Source organism: Zootoca vivipara, chromosome 15 (assembly GCF_963506605.1).
Source record: "Zootoca vivipara chromosome 15, rZooViv1.1, whole genome shotgun sequence".
Lineage (NCBI taxonomy): Eukaryota > Metazoa > Chordata > Lepidosauria > Squamata > Lacertidae > Zootoca > Zootoca vivipara.
The window spans coordinates 16,214,666-16,235,469 of record NC_083290.1 but is presented as its reverse complement, the minus strand read 5'-3'; the positions used below and the strand labels follow the sequence as shown (position 1 = coordinate 16,235,469).

Here is a 20,804-nt window from a genome sequence, read left to right as displayed (position 1 = left end):
TCCTTCCTTCCTTCCTTCCTTCCTTCCTTCCTTCCTTCCTTCCTTCCTTCCTTCCTTCCTTCCTTCCTTCCTTCCTTCCTTCCTTCCTTCTCTCCTTCCCTCCAGGATGACAAAGAGTATGTGGGTTTTGCCACGCTCCCCAATCAAGTCCACCGGAAGTCTGTGAAGAAAGGCTTCGATTTCACCCTCATGGTTGCAGGTACCAGGGCACTTGAGGGGGGGGGGGCAGCTGTTCCCACTTCCTGCCTTCTCAATTACGCATGAATATTTCAAGGTAGAGCCTGTGCAATGCACAACAATGAATTCCGATTAAAACAGGCTATCAAGTTCCTAGCTCTCTGCCAACCTACGTTTAGGAGCACTTCCAACGCACTTTTGGGTGGTTCGCAGACCTTCCCAGGATTGCGTTCTGGCCAGTACCAGATCAGGATGGAAATTGCGGCCGGCAGTGGGTGGGGGCACATCAGAGGGCAAAGCTGCCCCCCCCCCCAGGGCGGATGCCTTCACCTTTTCCCCTCATAGTCATCCACACTAGTAACTCCCTTATGAGGAAATGGGCTTTTAAGGTGAGAGGAAAAGGGAGTTGAAGGAGACACGATGGAAGTGGGTGGAATTAGGCATAGCATGAGAAAAGAAGGTCCCCCCCCCATGAAACTAGAACTTGTGGATATCCAATGTATTTAGCAGGCATTGAAAAGGGTGTGGCGAAGGCGCCTGCCAGATCTCAATAGGCAGGGAGTTTCAAAGTGTAGATTCTGCCACGCTATATGATCAGGTTCTTACAAATGAGGAGCGGATATTATGTGGCACTCGTAACAGGGCCAGATCAAAGCAGCCAAGTGGGCCCATATGGGATAAGGAGACCTCAAATGTAAACTGGTCCGAAGATTTTCAGGGCCTTGTGTTTATAAATAGTACCACCTTGAACTTGGCCAGAGCTTGTCCTCTTCGTTTAAAAAGCTATCGTTTGTACTTTTCCTTTTCTTCCCCGAAGTCTGATTCTTAAGGATCCACCTTCCTGTTGAGTGATCTTGCTTGCTCCCCCTCCACTTTCTCTTCCCAGGAGAGGCCGGGCTTGGGAAGTCCACCCTGGTGAACAGCCTTTTCCTCACGGACCTGTACAAAGACCGCAAACTCTTAAATGCTGAAGGTAGGTCAGTCGGTGGGAGTTCTGGACCAGCCTTTGCCCCTGTTCTGACACAGCGGAAGCGGTAAACTGGGGAAGCAGGTGGGGATGTCGCTCTCAGGCCGCACAGGGGAATCTGGCTGGCTCCCAATGAAATAGTAAAATGCCTTCTACCAAGTCAGGCTGTTGGGTTAATTTATTGGGTCTGTATTGTCCGCACTGACTGGCAGCAGCTCTCCAGAGTTTCAGGCAGGGAATCTCTCCCAGACTTACCTAGGAGGATGCCAATGAGAGTGGAAGCTGGGACCTCCTGCATGCCAAGCATATGCTCTGCCACTGAGCTATGGCTTTTCCTTTAAGACACAGCAACATATATCAAGCCACCTATCTCAGTATTGTAGACACTGACTGGCAGCAGGGTGTCTTGTCGGATGCACTCCCAGCCCTACCTGGGGTGCAACCTGGGACCTTCTGGATGCAAAGCAGGTGCTCTAACCCTGAGCTGCAGGCCTTTCTGGGCTCAGCAGACCCCTGCAAGGCAGTTCTCATGGAGGTCACGCCAGCCAGCGGCTGCTATTTGTAACAGTTAAAGTTAAACCCTCCATGTTTAGGAATAGTCTACCTCCAATACTTAGGTGCTGGTGATGAAGCAGTGAGGAGGATGGGACGGCCACTGCTTCTTATACCCAGAAAGTTGACCTGGTTGGACGTATCCTGCCCTGATTTGTTGGTTATGTTCTTGGCTGAGAGGGATTCTCAGGGTTTGAGGGTGAGGTATCCTCTCCCACTCCCTCTGGGCCCCCTCCTCAACCCCCCCCCCCCACCGTGTTCTGAACTCCTTCCTTCCGTCTTCCCCACGGCCAGAACGGATCCTCCAGACGGTGGAGATCACCAAGCATGTGGTGGACATCGAGGAGAAGGGCGTCAAACTGCGCCTGACCATCGTGGACACGCCAGGCTTTGGAGATGCCTTGAACAACACAGAGTGGTACGGCCACCTCCCAGGGGGTGGGGGTGGGGGCAGAAGAGAAGCAGAGAGGAATTAGCCCTGGCAGCTTCACAGCAGAGCCGCTTGGAGGGAATCCCATTAAGCCATTGACCTTTGGGTGGGGGCCAAGGAGGGATAAAAATAGTATATGGGAGACAAAGTCTAGCTGGCTGTGGGGCAGGTAAATCCCATGAGAGCAGGATCCAGGTGAGAGCTGCCAGTGAAACTAGTTCATCTAGGGCCTGGATATTATTATTATTATTATTATTATTATTATTATTATTATTATTATTACAGTCGTACCTTGGATCCCAAACGCCTTGGTACTCGGACGTTTTGGCTCCCTAACACCGCAAACCCAGAAGTGAGTGTTCCGGTTTGCGAATGTTCTTTGGAACCCAAACATCTGACGGGGCTTCTGCGGCTTCTGATTGGCCTCAGGAGCTTCCTGCAGCCAATCAGAAGCTGCGTTTGGGTTTCCAAACATTTTGGAAGTTGATTGGACTTCTGGAATGCATTCTGTTCGACTTCCAAGGTATGACTGTATTATTATTATTATTATTATTAGCTAAATAACTATTAAATTTGTATACTACCCTATACCCGCAAGTATCAGGGTGGTTACAACATAAAATCACAATATAAAAACACAAACTACATCATAGAAATAAAAGCCCAATAAACACCCCTCCCCAACACATTTTAAAAGGGCATTGGATGTCACGTTTTTGTCTGGCGCCTAAATGTGTATAATGAAAGCACCAGGTGAACCTCCCTGGGGAGAGCATCCTGTGAATGGGGAGCCACTGCAGAGAAGGCCTGTTCTTGTATAGCCACCCTCCAAACCTCCATGTGGAGGGGGCACATGAAGAAGGGCCTCAGAAGATGATCTCGGGGTCTGGGTAGGTTCATATGGAAAGAGGTGGTCCTTGAGGTATTGCGGTCCGGAGCTGTTTAAGGCTTTATAGGTCAAAACCAGCCCTTTGAATTGGGCCTGGAGCTAATTGGTAGCCAGTCCAGCCGGACCAGAATCGGTGTAATATGCCTCTCAACCTAACCAACCTCATAGGGTTGTTGTGGGGATTAAATGAGGAGTGAGAGAGAGTTACGTACCCCACCTTGAGCTCATTGGAAAGAAAAAGGTGAGATGTAAATCTAAATTATGAATATAAATATAAAATAGGAAATACTAAGCTTTCCTTTTTCACCAGGCCTTTAGCTTTTAATTATCTAAGCCCTTTTCGTTCGGGCGAAATGTTTTAATCTAGTTTTTCAAAATGCAGTTGTCTTTTAGATTCCCCCCCCCCAAAAAAAATGTTTATTAATCTTATATTCACCCATCTCAAATCATTTCGCTCTGCCGAGCTGCGACTTCCCTCCCTCCCGTCATTCGGCTTTATTTCTCACTCTTATCTCGCAGTTCCTTTTTACCCACATGTTTAAAACCAGTTCGTAGGATTTATTTGAGTCCTGCAAGTGTCTTTAAACTTCTACAGTTCTTCTCTATATAGTCAATATATTTACTCCATTCCCTTTGGAACTTTGTCTCTTCCTGCTTACGGATCCCGCAGGTCAACTTTGCTATCTCTGCATAGTCAATCATCTTCGTCTGCCACTCCTCAATCGTCGGTATATCTTATAATTTCCATTTTTGGTCTAATAAAGTCCTCACCGCAGTTGTAGCATACATAAATAATCTCTGATCTCCTTTTGCTATTTCCTCTCCCATCAATCCCAATAGAAAAGCTTCAGGTTTTTTGGGGAAAGTATACTTAAACATCTTTTAGATTTTTTGTTTATGTTGCTTTTAAGGTCTGCTTGTGTTGGTTTGTTTAAAATAGTTGTAAACCGCTTTGAGTTGCTATGGTAAAAACAGACAAATAAAAGATTATAATAACAGTAGAGAAGCAAGTAAGCAAACAAAGAAACAAAGAAACGAACAAATAAATAAATACCGTAAATACAGAAGCCATGGCAGATGTCTTGCCTAGCCTCTGATTAGGTATGGGGCTTGGGGAACTCAGGATATTTACTCAGACCTTTTGTGGGCGCCATGGGAAACGCTGGTGGGCACACTAGTGCCCGTGGGCACCATATTGGTGATTCTTTGCTCTCTAAAGCCTGCCCAATTCCCTCTGCAGCTGGAAGCCGGTGGCTGACTATGTAGACCAGCAGTTTGAACAGTACTTCCGGGACGAGAGCGGCCTGAACCGGAAGAACATCCTGGACAACCGCGTCCACTGCTGCCTCTACTTCATCTCGCCCTTTGGCCATGGGTACGAACTGATTCTGACCTGCCTGGGCATGGGATGGTTGCAGAACTCAACTAAAAATTGGGCAGATGAGAAGCTGAAACTGACGGATATGTCCCAAATTGCTGCAAGACATCCAAACCTCCCAATGCAAGCCATGCGGGGTTGGACTAGATGAACCTTGGGGTCCCTTTCAGCTCTGCAATTCTATGATTCAATGAAATAATTTGAATAGAAAGACGAAACTTGGTGATGTTGCAAAAATAACCAGCTAAGACCTCAGTGTGCATCTTGGACCACATCACCTGGGCTCATTATGCAGCAAAGAAAATACAATTTTGAAGTTTTCCTTACTGTGTTTTGAAAATATTAAAAAGTAAAGGTAAAGGGACCCCTGACCATTAGGTCCAGTTGTGACCGACTCTGGGGTTGCGCGCTCATCTCACATTATTGGCCGGGGGAGCCGGCGTATAGCTTCCAGGTCATGTGGCCAGCATGACAAAGCCGCTTCTGGCAAACCAGAGCAGCACATGGAAACGCCGTTTACCTTCCTGCTGTAGCGGTTCCTATTTATCTACTTGCGTTTTGACGTGTTTTCGAACTGCTAGGTTGGCAGGAGCTGGGACCAAGCAACGGGAGCTCACCCCGTTGCAGGGATTCGAACCGCCGACCTTCTGATCAGCAAGCCCTAGGCTCAGTGGTTTAACCACAGCGCCACCTGGGTCCCTTTTGAAAATATTATAAACCACTTAATAAAAAAACTAAACAGAAAATAAGCCTAGGAGCACAGGAAGCTGCTTTATACTGAGTCTAACCATTGGCCTGCCTTGCTCAGTGCTGTCTACACTAACTAGCAGCAGCTCTCCAGGATTATCAGGCAGGCGTCTGTCTCCCAAGCTCTACCACTGAGGCCTTCCCCTAAAAACAAAGATTCTAGTCCTTATGGTTAAAAAGAGAGAGCTGGATTAATTAGAAAGCTGCCTTACGCTAGTCAGACCATTGGCGGCTCTTGTTCAGTTTTGTCTACCCTGACTAGCAGCAGCTCTCCAGAGATTCAGGTAGGCGTGTCTCCAAACCCTTACCTGGAGATGCCATTGGAGAATGAATCTGGGATGTTCTGCATGTTGCTCTGCCACTGAGTCTTCCCCAAGCAGTGTGTGTGAGTGTGTGCGCGCTGTACACTTGAGACTTGCACTGTCTCCTTGGCAGGCTGCGGCCTCTGGATGTCGAGTTCATGAAGGCTCTCCACCAGCGGGTCAACATCGTTCCAGTTCTAGCCAAAGCGGACACTCTCATGCCTTCCGAGGTCGAGCGGATGAAGAATAAGGTGAGGAATTGGGAGCGGGGAGGGGAGATGAGGGCCTTCCTGGTGGCCCTGGCTACTTTCCTGGGCAGTGGGAAGTCCAGGGAGAAGTGCATTTGTCCCAGGATATCTGTTGTGACCTGAGATCCTCTCACGCCTGGCAGAGGAGCATCCGAAGAGCCTCGTGGCTACTATCGGGCCAAAGGGAGTCCATCTGCTCCAGCAACCTGTTCTCACAGCGGCTAACCAGATACAGTGGGTACAAGATCACCCTTCGGGTTCCTTCCAACTCTACAGTTCTAGGATTCTGGTTACCCCATGCACACCCACTCAGTTGATGGAACTGGCGCTGTTACAGATGCCACGTAATACACGTTCTGCATTTGTTAGAACCCAGATCGAGTCGTGTGGCACCTACACTTTGGAACTCCCTGCCTCTTGATATCAGGCAAAGCGCCTTCACTACCCTCTTTTCAGCACCTGCTAAAATTTTTGTTTAGACAAGCCTACCAAAATGCTTAGAAAGCTGAAGCGATTTAGAGTCTATTGTTATTTTAACTTTACAAATGTCTTAGATGGTTATTGCTAGTTTTTCTTATTGGCAATTTTATTTTTTTAAATCTTTTTTTTGGGGGGGGGGGGTAAAGTGCTTTGAAGTTTGTTTGCTCTTTACAATTGAGCTGTGTATAAATTTTAAGTTCCTCTTCTTCAGATCCGCGATGAAATTGATCAGTTTGGGATCCGCATCTACCAGTTTCCTGAATGTGATTCGGATGAAGATGACGATTTCAAGCTTCAGGATCAAGCCCTCAAGGTGAGGGGGAGGATATATTTTGTGAAAAAAAATATGTGTTGAAATGCCTGTTTAAATACATTATACGTGTGTGTGTGAAAATGTAAGAACATTGGAATTCAGCTTTATATGGTGTTTAACCACTGGCCCATCTAGCTCAGTATTCTTTGCACTGACTGGCAGCAGCTTCTCCAGGGTTTCAGATTTCAGCCTTACCTGTAGATGCCACTGGGGATTGAACCTGAGACCTTCTGCATGCCAAGCAGATGCTCTGCCACTGAGCTACACCCCGTGACCCCTTAACATTCCTTTAAGGTGGAAATGGGGAGCCAGGGATGGTGTAGCGATTAGAGTGTTGGACTAGGACCTGAGAGAGCAGGGTTCGAATCCCACTCATCCCTGAAGCTCACTGGGTGACTTTGGGCCAGTCACTGCCTCTCAGATTAACCAACCTCACAGGGCTGTTGTGTAGATTAAATGAAGAGGTGCAGGAGACTCATATGCTACCTTGAACTCCTTAAAGGATTTACAAATGAATGCTTTTCAAAGTGACACAGGCCAGAAACCTCCTGAGCCATCCCTTCCCTATTTCTGTGCTGCTAATATTTAGCAAACAGCCACTTGTGTTCTTTGCAATGCCACGAGGCCCTGACTTCCCCTGTCCTCTTCCAGGAGAGCATCCCTTTTGCCGTCATTGGGAGCAACACGGTGGTGGAGACCAAAGGCCGGCGGATCCGTGGGAGGCTGTATCCATGGGGCATCGTGGAAGGTAACCACCAGCGCCCTTCCTAGATTGTGCTGGTTCTGCTGTGCCTGCAAGGAAAGCCACTTATCTCGGATTTGGAGGCAAGAGGTAGCATGGCATAGTGGTTAGAGTGTCGGTCTAGGACCTGGGGGGACCAAATCCCCACCACTCAGCCATGAATCTTACTAGGCGACCTTGAGCTCAGCCACTGCCTCTCAGTCTAACCTACCTCTCAGGGTTGTTGTAGGGAGAAAATGGGGGGGGGGAGGAAAAGTACTTTGAGCTCCTTGCAGGAAAAGGTGAGATATAAATGCAAACAATCAATCAAACGTTTGACTTTCCATGATGCCCAAACTAGGCCAGAGCTTGGTCTCAAGAGAGGCAGTGTGATGTATTGATTAGAGTGTTTGACTAGGACCTGGGAGAGACCAGGGTTCAAATCCCCACTTGACCATGGAGCTCACTGGGTGACCTTGGGCCAGTCACTTACTCTCAGTCTAACCTACCTCACAGGGTTGAGGTGAGGATAAAACGTGAAGGAGGTGAACCATGTTTGCCACCTTGAGCTTCTTCATCTGAGACCTTTATTCATGTGCCTCCTTCTTAACAGGTCTAGAGGGTGGCAACACGAGAACAGGCCTTTTCTGTGGTGGCTCCCCACTCATGGAATGTTCTCCCCGGGGAGGCTGGCCTGGCACCTTCATTACATATCTTTAGGCACCAGACAAAAACATTCCTCTCTTCTCATCCCTTTGTTTAGTTAGCCTTTTAAACTGTTGGTCATTGTTTTAGTTTGTTATTATGGTATGCATTTTTGTGTTTTTATTGTGAATGGCCCTGTGATCTTCGGATGAAGGGCAGTATAGAAATTTTTGTAGCAGTAATTGTAGTAACAACAACAGCAGCAGCAGCAGCAACAAATTGCTTAGCGGGCCCATGCAGGAAGCAGAGCAAAGCCAGCCCAAAACTGATTACAGATTGAATTAATGACCAGTTACAGGGGCTTGAAATAATTAATTTTGGCAGTGGGATGTCTTACCTTTGCAAGCAATGGGGTAGAAGTCCCAGAAAGATTTTGGTGCCTCTAAACCAGGCACCCCCAAACTCGGCCCTCCAGATGTTTTGGAACTACAATTCCCATCATCCCTGACCACTGGTCCTGTTAGCTAGGGATGATGGGCGTTGTAGTCCCAAAGGGGCCGAGTTTGTGGATGCCTGCTCGAAACCCTGCTCCCTGAGTGCTGAACTAGGTATTAAGAGGAAAGCACGGCTTGTGTGCAGATAGAGGAATAGCCTCGCATCTCTCTGGTAACAACTAGAGGAAAAAGTCATGTGACCTAATGTTGCCCCGCCTCTATCTATCCCCCCTCCCCAAGTATCAGCCCATGAATGATATGACATCACACCATGTCCTTTTATAATGCCTGCTCTGGCCCTGAACAATTGGATCTGGAAGCTGGAATGAAAGAAAAACCCTCCTGGGGGGGGGGGGTGTCCAGTATCCCGTTCTCACAGTGGCTGAAACAAGAGCCCTCTCCCCTCCTGTGGCTTCCAGGAAATGGAGCATCATGGCTAATAGCCGCGCAATAACAAGACTTCTCTTAATTTCTTAATTAATTTGCACCATCGCCATGTCATGTGGTGGGGAGTTCCACCCACTAATGCCGCCTTCTCCTGCACAGTGGAGAACCCTCTGCACTGTGACTTTGTCAAGCTGCGGACCATGCTGGTGAGGACCCACATGCAGGACCTGAAGGACGTGACGCGGGAGACCCACTACGAGAACTACCGGGCGCAGTGCATCCAAAGCATGACCAGGATGGTGGTCAAAGAGAGGAATCGCAAGTAAGCCCGTGTGCGCTCGCGCGTCTTATCTGGGGCAGGTGCGATCGATCAGGGAGTGGGGAGGATATGCCCCCCCCCTCTGGGACGGAGCGCGGCTCCCCCTCCCTGACCTCAATAACATGCTCTTGCCCCCCTCCACCCTAATAACAGGCTTCAGGCGGAGAGATGGACAGGGCCCCCAGCTGGGGCGAGGGTGTAAGACAGAGAGAGAGAGAAGGATTCTGCAGGAAGGTTAGCGCTGCCTACGATTCCAAGATCATTATCTCTTCTTTTTTTATTAAAAAAACCAAAAAACACTATTGTTTTAGCCCCCGCCCCCCAAAGCAGGACTTGAGTTTATTAAAACCACAGCAGGCCACCATTTTGCAACTGAAATAAATTATTGCACAATTGAAATCCGTTGGTTTATTTGGAGCATTTTTTAAAAGAAACTGCCTGCCCCCCACCCCTTTTCTCTTAAAGGGTTACAAAAACACACACACAACCCCCCCCCAACAACTTGGGACCAGTTTACTTGCAGGATCACCTTACCCCTTATACACCCACTTGATTGCTTAGTTCTGCGGAAATAGCTTATAATGCCTGTTCTGCACTTTGGAACTCCCCGCCTCTTGACTTAAGGCAGGCACTTTTGCTGTACTCTTTCTGGTGCCTGCTAAAAACATTTCCGTTTAGGCAAGCCTACCCAGGCATGCAGAGCATTGATGTGTGCTTCTGGTTTTCAGCTTATTGTAGATTTATTTTTCAATACAGTGGTACCTCTGGTTGTGAACGGGATCCGTTCCAGAGGCCCGTTTGCAATGTGAAAAGCCCGCAACCTGAAGCGCCGTATCTGTGCAGGTGCGCGGTGTGATTGAAAAAAACTGTGCATTTCTGTTTCACAGGGTGCGAAAGACGGGCTTTGCACCTTGCCTGGCAGAGAAACCGCATGCCTTGTGCCCGTCCTGGGCAACAGCCGCCCCGCCCCCGTGACTCCTGAGCCTCCCCTGATCTGTCAAAACGAAGGGGGAAGAGAGCAGGAGATCGGGGAAGGCTTGGGAGTCACGGGCAGGCGGCGCGCCGTTGCCCAGTTTTTTTAAAAAACTCTGCGGATTTATGTTTCACAGGGTGCAAAAGAAGGGCTTTGCACCTTTTACAATATGTATGTGTGCTTGGGCCCAGGGTCTTTTGCCTCACCACCCCCACTACTGACTCCCTGTTGCTACTCAGCTTCAAAAAAATAAAAGTGTCCCCGGATTCATTGAAAAAAATCTGGTAACCATACTCTATTAATTTGTCTAACCCTCTCTTAAAACCATTCCGGTTGGTGGCCATCACTGCCTCCTGTGGGAGGGAGTTCCACAGTCTATGTGCTGCGTGAGTTTTAGTCCAGAACATCTGGTTGGTGCCAGGTTGGAGAAGGTCATCTGAGGGACTCCCCAGCATGAGTTTACTTTGATTAATTCCAACTGGTAGATTGAATTCCAGCTCCCCCTAGTGGCTTTCTTTGCCTCTTTGGTCTGTAGCCTGTCAGTCTCTGAATCTCATATGCCCACCCTCTCCTTCTATACCAGGAGCATGTACAGTCCACCTACCTTGCTGCTACCTAAGTCCTTCCTCAACTCCTTAATGCATTCTTTTCCACATGCCTCTCTCTCAGGTCTTGCCCCGAACTCTCGTGATTCCCTGATCTCCACGCTTCTTAGCCCACGACCCTTTTCCTTCCCTCGGGCTGCTAGCTTCTTACCCCGTTCTGGATCTCCTCTGCTCTTAGCTGCCTTCCTCTTCTGCCCCCTTCTGCTTGCATTCAATCCCCATCTAAACTGACCTCTCGCTTTCTCCCCAAGAGTTGCAGTTTGCCAACATTCCGTGACTGCCCCTTTGCTCCCTGGAGTCGGAATTCCTGTCACTCGGCCAAAGGGGAGGGGAACACACACACAACCACACAGAGAGGTGTACCTAGGGGTTGGCGAAGCCAGACCCTGCCGGGGACGTAGACTGAACAAGTGGGGGCTGACAAAAATCACCTACCAGACTAGGGAGTGTATGGCATGTGTGGCCACACCCTCGTCACTGTTATGGCGAGTTCATTTCCAGGAGAAGCCTCCCGTCCATCTTGCACTGCGGCATGAAGGCATGCGATTTTTTCCTCCCTTCTGCCCTGCCCTCACTCTGGACACTTTGAGTACTAGGGCTGTGTAAAATGTAGTACAGTGGTACCTCAGTTCTCGAACGTAATCCGTTCCGGAAGACCATTCGACTTCTGAGACATTTGAAAACCAAGGCGCAAAGGGCTGGCTGCAAGTTCAATTGGAAAAATCGAAAAACATGCAGCAGAAGCCATTCGACTTCAGAGGCACGTTCAAAAATGGAAGCAATTACTTCCGGGTTTTTGGCATTCGAAAACCAAAACGTTTGGCTTCCAAGACGCTCGAAAACTGAGGCACCATTGCAATTTCTAATGTGGCAATTGCAAAAAAGTGTTTTTTTCTGATAGTGGGTGCTGATACAACTCCTTACCAAGGGCCCAGGGGACCCTAAGTTCGCCTCTATGTGCATCACACCCAAACCATAAGCTCTGCCTACACAAGCCATGGTTTGGCCTTTCCGTTGTCTAGGGTATTATTCTGCACTCCCCTCCCTCTGTCTGCATCATCAGCTATGAGCCCCCCCCAAAATATCAAGGGGCAAGACCAACATAATGGGAAACATAGAATTGTAGAGTTGGAAGGGAACCCAAGGGTCATCTAGCCCAACCCCCTGCAATGTCTCCGCCGCCTTCTGCCTCGGTTTCCCTGATGGTGAATCTAAGCCTAGTGTTTCAATTCCCTTGTTCTGCTTGCCGCCATCTTTTTGGGGGAACCAAGGAGGGACTCCTCATCTTTGAGACTCTGCTGCAGCGACTGTTCTATGGAGTGAGCGACCGAGGTCCCCTTTCCCGGCCGAAGATCCGCACAGCGTTTCCCACCCGCCCCACACCCTGGGGCTGCGTCACCAACTTCCTCCTCCTCCTCCTCCTCCTCTCTCTTTCTCTCTCTCCTGGAGACCTGTGTTTTGTCTGGCGTCCGTGCATTTTTACATAAATTATTTTCTTTCTAACCCATCCTTGTCTCGGCCCCTTGCATTGTGTCTGTGGGAAAGCAAAAGGGCTTTTTTTGGGGGGGGGGAGCACGGAACTATTGACCCAAAAGGGTCATCTGCCCTCGTGCCCCACACTTGGCAAAGGGGTGTTGTTGTCGTAAGCATAAGTAACAATGCCTGCAGGTGGGGAGGGGGTGAGAGGGGGGATTGAGGGAGGACTTGTTCGTTAACAGGACAGAAAACAACAATATAGGATGTGGTTTGGGGTCAGCTCTGTTGAAGCGGGTGGGAGCTTCACAAGCAAAGGAGAATTGGGCCGTAAAGACATCAAGGGAAGGTCACTGCTGTTGGGTGAGACCAGCTTTGCCTCTGGCCCCACCCACTTCCTGCCTTTGGCCCCGCCTACCTCTGCCACGCAACCCCAGAAGGTTGCCAGTGCAAGCTGTAAATCATGTGATGTCAGAGCCGACTCACCTATTAGGCAGGGTGAAGCCTCTGCCTCAGGCAGCAGAAACCCCCAGGCGGCATGCCCACAGATGCCCTGCCTGCTCCACCACCGCCTCCTCCAACGACAGAGAAGCAATACCGCCATGAGCACCAATTTGGGGGCAAGGTGGTGCCCATTTGGTTGAGATCTTGCCCGAAATCAGTGCAATCTTGCCCAGGATCAGCGCTGGTGGTGGTGACACTTCTCCACCAATGGTGGATGTGGCGGTGGCAGAAGGAATTCAGTGGGGGCAGCGGCGGCAGGGCAAAGTACTTCCTACTTCACCTCCAGAAGAGAAACGGGATGCATCGCCTCTGCGTCAGGCAATGATTGCAGGGACTTCAAAGCACTTTTCAGGGCTTGGAAAGCGCTTTGATGGCCCGCTAATCGGCTGAGGCTGGATGCGACTGCCTGTCCCCTGGCAGAATCGTGGAATTGTAGGGTTGGAAGGGACCCCACCCCCAAGGAGTCTTCTAGCATAACCCTCTGCAATGCAGGAGTCACAGCTAAAGAATCCCTGAGAGATGGCCATCCAAACACTGCTTAAAAGTCATCACGTGACAGCCCTTTAAACGTAGGGCATGGCTTGTGGGCAACGGCCTCGTGGGCCAAACAGGGACCCTTGTTAGGCCCAATTTGGCTCATGGGTTGGAGGTTTCCGACCCCTGAAGTAGATTCTCACCCAGCAAGGGTTGTCGAAGCAGATTCTTGAGTGTCATATTGCCATCACTGGACAACTGGAGAAGTCATAGCACAAGGATTTTTTTTTGGGGGGGGAGGGGTACATGGGAGATAGGGAAGCCCGTTTCATGGATTTGCCCTCCACCTCACTAAGTTTGCTGTGCGGAGGAAGGGGGGGCATTGATACACTGCACAGCCTGGCTTTTGACGGAGTGCATCAGAACAGGATCATAGAATTGTAGACTTGGAAGGGACCCCCAAGGGCCATCTAGCCCAACCCCCTCCAGTGCTGGAACCATAGCTAAATAATCTTTGGCAGATGGCCGCCCATGACCCACTCCTCATTCCTCAAGGCCATGTGCCATGTTCTTCTTTCCCTCCACTCTAGTTACTCTCCAGGCTGGCCTCCCGATCATTGGAGAGTTTGGTTGGGGGATCAAGAACTGCACTGAATTTTCAAGTCAGCCTTGAAACGTTCAGAGGGCCTAGACGAGGCATAGGCAAACTCTGGCCCTCCAGATGTTTTGAGACTACAATTCCCATCATCCCTGACCACTGGTCCTGTTAGCTAGAGATGATGGGAATTGTAGTTCCAAAACATCTGGAGGGCCGGAGTTTGCCTATGCCTGCCCTAGACCAGGCACCCCCAAACTTCAGTCCTCCAGATGTTTTGGACTACAATTCCCATCTTCCCCGACCACTGGGTCCTGTTGGCTAGGGATCATGGGAGTTGTGGGCCAAAACATCTGGAGGGCCGCAGTTTGGGGATGCCTGATCTAGACTGTCACCAGATCCAGATGACTCTACGAAGCAGCATTGCATTTATCTATTTCAATTATCACATTTATACCTCACCTTTTCCTCCAAGGAACTCATGGTGGTGTACATGGTTCTCCTCATCATATGATGTGCACAACAATCTTGTGAGGCAGTCTAGTCTGAGAGAAGACAGAGACTGGCCCAAGGTCACCCAGTGGCCGAGTAGGGATTTGAATCCTGGTCTCTCCCAGGTCTGAGTCTGACTCCCTAACCACTGCACACACTGGCCCTCTTATAGCATCAGTATCCTTTATGGTGGTTGGCCGAGGTGCTCTGGGTCATCCCATATCTTCTGCTACTACCCTAAGAACCTTTTAGGGTGGGGACAAAGCAGGATTGTGGTACTGCATTCAGAGGCGAGAGGGAGTAGGAAGGGGCCTGTGGATGGAACATAGACTCACAGAATGACAGAGTCAGAAGGGACACACCCCAAGGGTCATCTAGTCCAACCCCCTGCAATGCAGGAATCACGGCTCAGGAAACACATCTCTCAGCAAGCTTGACATGGCACAGGGTTCCCACATGAACCAAGAACCAGCGCTTCTCCAAAGACCATTGTGCGTGATGGTACCTCTGGGGATGTGCCCTGACTTTTTGATGCTTCTCTCCATCACAGGAGCTTGTGACTGGGGATGAGGTAGAAGAAGTTGGAGAGAAATTGAATGGGAGGGACCCATATGCTTGGGAATGTCATGAGCCCCTGCTGACATTAAAAAAAAAAACTTAATGGTATATTTTCACAAGCGTTTACTGCACAATACTCTGTTAATTCCCCTCTTCCAAATCCACTAATCTGCCTTTGCAACAGTATCTCTGCCCTTCGGCCACTTATCGAGCCACGGAAATATTATATAGAGAGCTTCGATTGAGACAGACGCACCCAGTATTGTCTACACTGACTGGCAGCAGCGTCTGTGGAGACTTTCAGAGGGGAAGCCTCTCCCAGCCCTGCCTGGAGAAACCAATTTGGAGGCCTGAACCTGGGACCCACTGAACGCCAAGCCAGGTGGTGTCCTTTCCAGAAGACAGTCCTTTATTTGGACTCAGACTACCTCACCAAAGAAAAAGCAGGATGGGGTGTCTGTAGCTGCACACCCACCGTGAGCTCCCTGTCAGCAGAACTTATCCTGCACTTCCATCTTTTGAAAGCCACCTATCTTAGAAGGTTCTTAGAAGACCCGCCTAGTCAAGCATCCTGTCTACACACTGGCAACAACAACTCTCTCCATGGCAGACTGGTAGCCATGATTGATAGCCTCCTCCTCCTCCATGAATCTGCCTAGTCTTCTTCTAAAGCCATCCAAGCTGGGGGCCATCGCTACATCTTGTGGGAGCGAGTTCCACAGTTCAACTTAGCCCACAGATGCTCAGTGACCTGGCTGGGCTTGCAGACCAGGAGACCAGGATTCCTGACCATTGGCCACACTGACTGGGGCTGATGGCAGACATGGACTGAGGGGAGCGCAACCACTTGGAGGGGGGTGGGGAGGTGCCACAACTATGATTCAGAATGGAGAGCACAAGGCGGAGGGGAGCCGAATTTTGGCATTGCGCAGGACGCTGCTGGAATTTGAGAGCCCCAAGGTCTGCTACTGCTGTTGGGAGTTGTAGCCCAGCCAGATCTGGACGGGACAGGGGCGGGGGACGGGACGACCTCTTGTATCTCTAGATGCTCCTTAAGAACATCCCTTGTTGGATCAGACCGACAGAGGAGGAAAGTCCTTCTTTGCAAGAGCCCCAAGACTCTGGAATGAGTTCCCAGAGGAGGTTCAACACTCTGGTTCGCTGTGAAGGCTCAGAAAGTCCTACTTATTTAGGTAAGCTTTGCGGGGGGTGAAGAGCAATTTGAGAGCAACACTTTCCCCAAGAGCCTGACGCTGGGCTTCCCCCCCCCCCAAGGTGTTCCTCTCCATTTTAACTGTTGGGTGTCTTTGTGACAGCCTTGTAGGGTGGCAGTTAAGCGAGTAGATTTAAGGACCTCGGTGCAGGGTGGAGATGGAGCAGAAGTGTTAGTAGTTTAGGCATCTCTGAACAGCCGTGTCTTGCAGAGTCGGGGTGGTGGTGGGTGCAAACACATCTCTGGTGCTTTTGGCCTTGATGGCTTCTCTCTCTTTTTCTCTCTCTTTTAAAATAAATAAATAGCAAATTGACAAGAGAAAGTGGGACAGATTTCCCCATCCCGGCCATCCCTTCAACACCAGATGTGGAGACAGAGAAGCTGATCCGGGAGAAGGACGACGAGGTGAGTGGCAGGGTGGGTTACCTGCAGGTCAGAGATGAGAGCGAAAGAGAGGTGGGAGCCCAGTAGGGCTGGGAAGCGCCCCAAACAGACAAAGAACTCGCGGCCGCAGGAGGCAGTGGGGGCCACCAACTTTGCGGATCACACAAATTCATGGAGAGGGCTATCCCCAGCCGGAAGCAGCAGCAATGCCTCTGAATAGCACTTGGTGGAGGGGAGAGAGCTCTTGCGCTCAAGTCCTTGAGGGTTTCCCTTTGGGGCATCTGGTCAGCCCCTGTGGGTCTCGCCTGCTAGCCTGCAGGGCCCTCATCACTTAGTGGTAGCTCTTTCAACTGAGCTCATTCTTTTGGGATGCTGGACACTTAAGCGGCCGCCTAAAGTCACAAACTTGTCCGGCTAGTTCAGCAACCTCCTGCCTAAGATTGCAACCCTCACTGGGTACAGGACCCCCAAAATTGGGAGGTTCTCAGGGCATCATCCAGACTGACCCCGCCAAACCCTCGACAGTATGGGTGATTCTAGATTTAACCGCTCGGAGATTTCCTAAATTAAGAGCAGCCTAAATGTGAATTTGCTAACCACCAAAATAAATTGGCATGTCTTCCTCTAATTTCCCCCCCCCCCTTGTGGTTTATGGCTAGAGCCAGCCACATCAGAGGGAACAGAGCCACGATTTAAAAGACCCAGGCCCACTATCAAGGGTGGTGGTGGTGGTGCATAATGTTTGTGCCTTGCAATCCAACAAAAGGAACTCTCAGGTCTAATTCTCTCCCGCCCCCTTTTCAGTTACGCCGAATGCAGGACATGTTGCAGAAAATCCAGCGGCAGATGGAAGATGCCCACTAGCCCCCGACCCCTCAGATCCTGCAAAAACACCTTTGCTCCCCGCACCCCCCAGAGACACAAAATGTTTACATCTCAGCTGATCCATGTGCCCCTCCCCAGCGCTTGGCCCTGGCAATGCACCTTGCACCTTAAGCTAACGGCCATCCAATGCAATGATCATCCGCCTTATAATCGACACTCCACCCTGCTTCTAGATCGGATTTCCTAAGGAACGAGGAGCTCGCCCGGGCGCCAAAGATTCTGCCTGCGACTCTCCAGCATGTGAGAATGTTCTGCCTCTTGCTCTCCTGCCTGGCCTGAACCCTTTGGCAGCCATTGTGATAATGATTTGGGTGCAATTCACGTGCAATTCAAATACCTCCTTTTCCAGCTCCAGAAGAATTCAGCAAAATGGGATTTCCTGCTTCTAGCTGACGGCAGTGTGTATCCTCTGATCATTTGCCCAGCAAATCCCACCATGGCAACCTTAGCTTTTGCCCGTGTTCCTCTCTGCCTAGGCCAAGGCACCAGATTTTTTTTCTTTTTAATATGAGTCACTTTTCTGATCAAACATACCGTCTGCCCTCTCCGTTGCCGAAAACTTATGACGGGGCACATTATAGGTGAAATTACAAATTTGAAACTCAGATGCATTATCAAACTGCCTGTTTGAGAGATCAAATTTTATTTATTTCATAAAATTTATACATCACTTGATTGTAAAAACAAAAACCCACAACCACCTTCAAAGCAATTTACCAAAAAGATAGAACAATGAAATTCTCAATAAGAAGTGACAATGATAATTTAAGACTTTCGGAAACTTAAAGTAACAGTTGACGGAAAACAGATTAAAACTTGCACCGGCTTTCTAACATCTGGGTAGGACTGTTTAACCAAGAATGCTTTTAGCAGGAGCCAAAAAGAGTACAGTGGAAGTGCCTGCCTGATGTCAATAGGCAGGGAGTTCCAAAGTGTAGATGTTGCCGTGCTAAAAGTTGGAGTTCTTAAAAGGGCAGGATGAATATTGTGTGGCACCTGGAACAGTGCCAGTTCTCCTCATTGAAGCAGTCAAGTGGGCATAAATGGGGTAAGGTGATCTCATGGGGTTGTTTTAAAATTTGACTTTTTTTTTTGCTCTTAATATTTTTTTAAGTTAATTTGAAAGACTCTGGCTGGCAGCTGGTGCAAGGTCTCCAATTAAAATGAATGGGAGTTCAATATCTTTTTGCATCCAAGAACTCCTTGGTGGCTTTGTTCCTATGAATAAGAAATACATTTATTTTATATCCTTTGGGTGGGTGGGGGACACAACAACCCTCCCAGCCCCCATAATTGAGAAATGCTCAAAGCAAAACACGGAATTAAAAGAATTTTATTTTTTTTGCAAGTTAATTTATGGACAATTGGCCTGAGAAATTTACTTCTTCGTGTCATGAGGGTTTCTGGCACAAACTAGGAGAGCATCAGGGTGTGTTTTCTTACTCAGTCAAATACACTCGAACTGGAGCCAAATCGCAGATTGAACCTCTACTCTGTGGCCTAATTTGCCCAGAAATCTTCCAAGAGGTCTATAAACTTGAGCAACACCTTTTTCAGAGGCTGCTTCTGCATGCTGCGGGCATCCCTCGGAGCCGTGTTTGTGAGCCTGCTGCAAACCCCCATCTCTGCTGAGCATCCATGCGCCACGCTAAGCTTGAAGAGATCGAGTCAGTGAGCCAAGCTGCAAAATACCCCCGTCTCCAAACCGTACGTTCACCGTTCATGTGTAAAAAGGGGCTGGTGGTGAGAGATGGACTCAGGGCAGAGAGGTGCTGTCGAAGCCACCAGCTCCTCTGCACAGCCTTCTCCCTGGGGTTGTCAGAAAGGACCGTCAGAGAGCCGCTGGAATCCAAGCCCATTCCATGTGGAAGGTGGGGCAGATCTCCTGTTTCAAGAAATGACCTCCATGGGGAACGATCTGGAGAAGAAGCAGGGCAAACCCTGGTCTGGACGCACCCTCACAAAGTCTGCTTGCTTGGGTCCTGCATGCGCAGCTCAGTGTGGCTGGGCCTCCTAAAATATCTAGCCCCCCCTTTTTACATTAAATCAATGAGCCACCTCTACCTTTGCTGTTCTCTCTCCACCAACCACAGAGAAGGAAGAGACCTGAGCGGGTGGGCGGAAGCCCAAGGCACCTGCCTGTAGGTGCCAAATATCGGGGGGCCCTGTGCAGCCAAAGAATTGGGAGAACCTCACTTCATGTTGGAACATAAGGAACATTGAACATGCTCTGCCAGAGGCCCCTACAGGAAACCGCTGTGCAAAAGAGGTTTGCAAAGACTCCCTCATATTACCAGCATCTGGTCATCTGGGATAGGCTTCATCTGGCACTGGAGGCTCTATTCCTTGTTCGCACCATCAGAGATTCCTGCTAGCTGCCGTGGTGGCGATGCCTGAGTCCTCTTTGTTTTAAGCTGCCTGCATGACTGGCTGTTGCATCATCTGGAGTTGAGCCCAAATTCAGCCAGGGACTCCAAAATCGCTGCCACAATGGTCACCTTGTGCAGAAGCCTTTACATGAGGAAAGCCTATAAGACATCGTGTCTCACAACCACCGCAGGCCCTGGATTTTAGGCCACTTTTGCATCGAGCCACCAAACCCATAGATCAGGTTGCCAACTAACCAGGGAAGAAGCTACCCTGGCCCGCTCCTGTGCCTTCAACAGCACCTTGATTTGCACAAACTGGCAGCTGATGCTTTTCATGGCGTGGCAGGAAAATCCTCCCTCCAGCCCCGAGACCCATGTCTGCAGATCAACCTGCTATTAATGTACAGGAGAGCAGGGGCTGGTCGAAAAGTTGGCAACCCTAGCATAAGCTCGGCTTCAAAATACTCCCTTTTTACTCCTTAGGTTTCTTACTGCCTTTTTGTTATTCCTTTATTGTTTGATATATTTATTATTATTGTCAATTATGGTTTACTGTTGGTTATTAATTATTATTTCCCGCCCTCACCCAGGTTGAGAAAAGTTACATTTCCACATGTTCCTCTGCATGAGATGTTGGCAAAATGCCCTTTTCCATGTTACTCAGTTTTAGATATATTATTATTATTATTATTATTATTATTATTATTTTATTGCTGCAATTGGAGTGGTGGAGCATTGAGAAAGTTCTTTGGAAAACCGATTTACTTTTGAGATGGCAGCCCTTCTGTGGAGAGGTGACCCTCGGCCCCCAGATGTACAAACTCACACCTTTGTAGCATAGAATCTCAGAACAGAAGAATCCCTGGCTGTCAACCTCTGTTGAAAAACCTCTGAGGAAGAAGTCCACCATTTTGTCTAGGGTGGGGGCACCAGGTTGGCAAATGATGCCTTAACACCCCCTGCCTCAACCTCTTTATTTTGGGGAGCTGTGAAGGAGGCTTGTGTTGTGGTGGAAAGGAATGATTGTTTCTGGTTTTGCTTCTTTATTTTCCAAAACTTGCTATTTTCTTACCAAAAACAGAGAGGGTCTATATCTTTGCACGGTTGTACCAAGAAAAGAGAAGGAAAGCTTTATTTATTTAAAAGCTGTAAAAAATAATAATTATAGGTTTATACATTCAAATTGCTCCAGTTGAAATATTTTTTATCCTGCTAATAAATGTAGCTGAT

The 20,804-nt window shown here is 49.0% G+C and overlaps 1 protein-coding gene across 1 annotated transcript in view; it reads left to right on the top strand.

Moving 5' to 3' along the window:
* The window catches only part of SEPTIN4 (septin 4), a 35,152-nt gene extending 14,348 nt beyond the window's left edge, over positions 1 to 20,804 (top strand). Inside the window, exons 3-12 of the mRNA XM_060283105.1 lie at positions 106 to 199; positions 1,064 to 1,150; positions 1,991 to 2,114; positions 4,256 to 4,390; positions 5,576 to 5,693; positions 6,382 to 6,483; positions 7,135 to 7,231; positions 8,890 to 9,052; positions 16,242 to 16,341; positions 17,125 to 20,804. Coding sequence (XP_060139088.1) covers positions 106 to 199; positions 1,064 to 1,150; positions 1,991 to 2,114; positions 4,256 to 4,390; positions 5,576 to 5,693; positions 6,382 to 6,483; positions 7,135 to 7,231; positions 8,890 to 9,052; positions 16,242 to 16,341; positions 17,125 to 17,184 — 1,080 coding nt within the window. The 3' untranslated portion in view covers positions 17,185 to 20,804. The remainder of the gene's footprint in view (positions 1 to 105; positions 200 to 1,063; positions 1,151 to 1,990; positions 2,115 to 4,255; positions 4,391 to 5,575; positions 5,694 to 6,381; positions 6,484 to 7,134; positions 7,232 to 8,889; positions 9,053 to 16,241; positions 16,342 to 17,124) is intronic.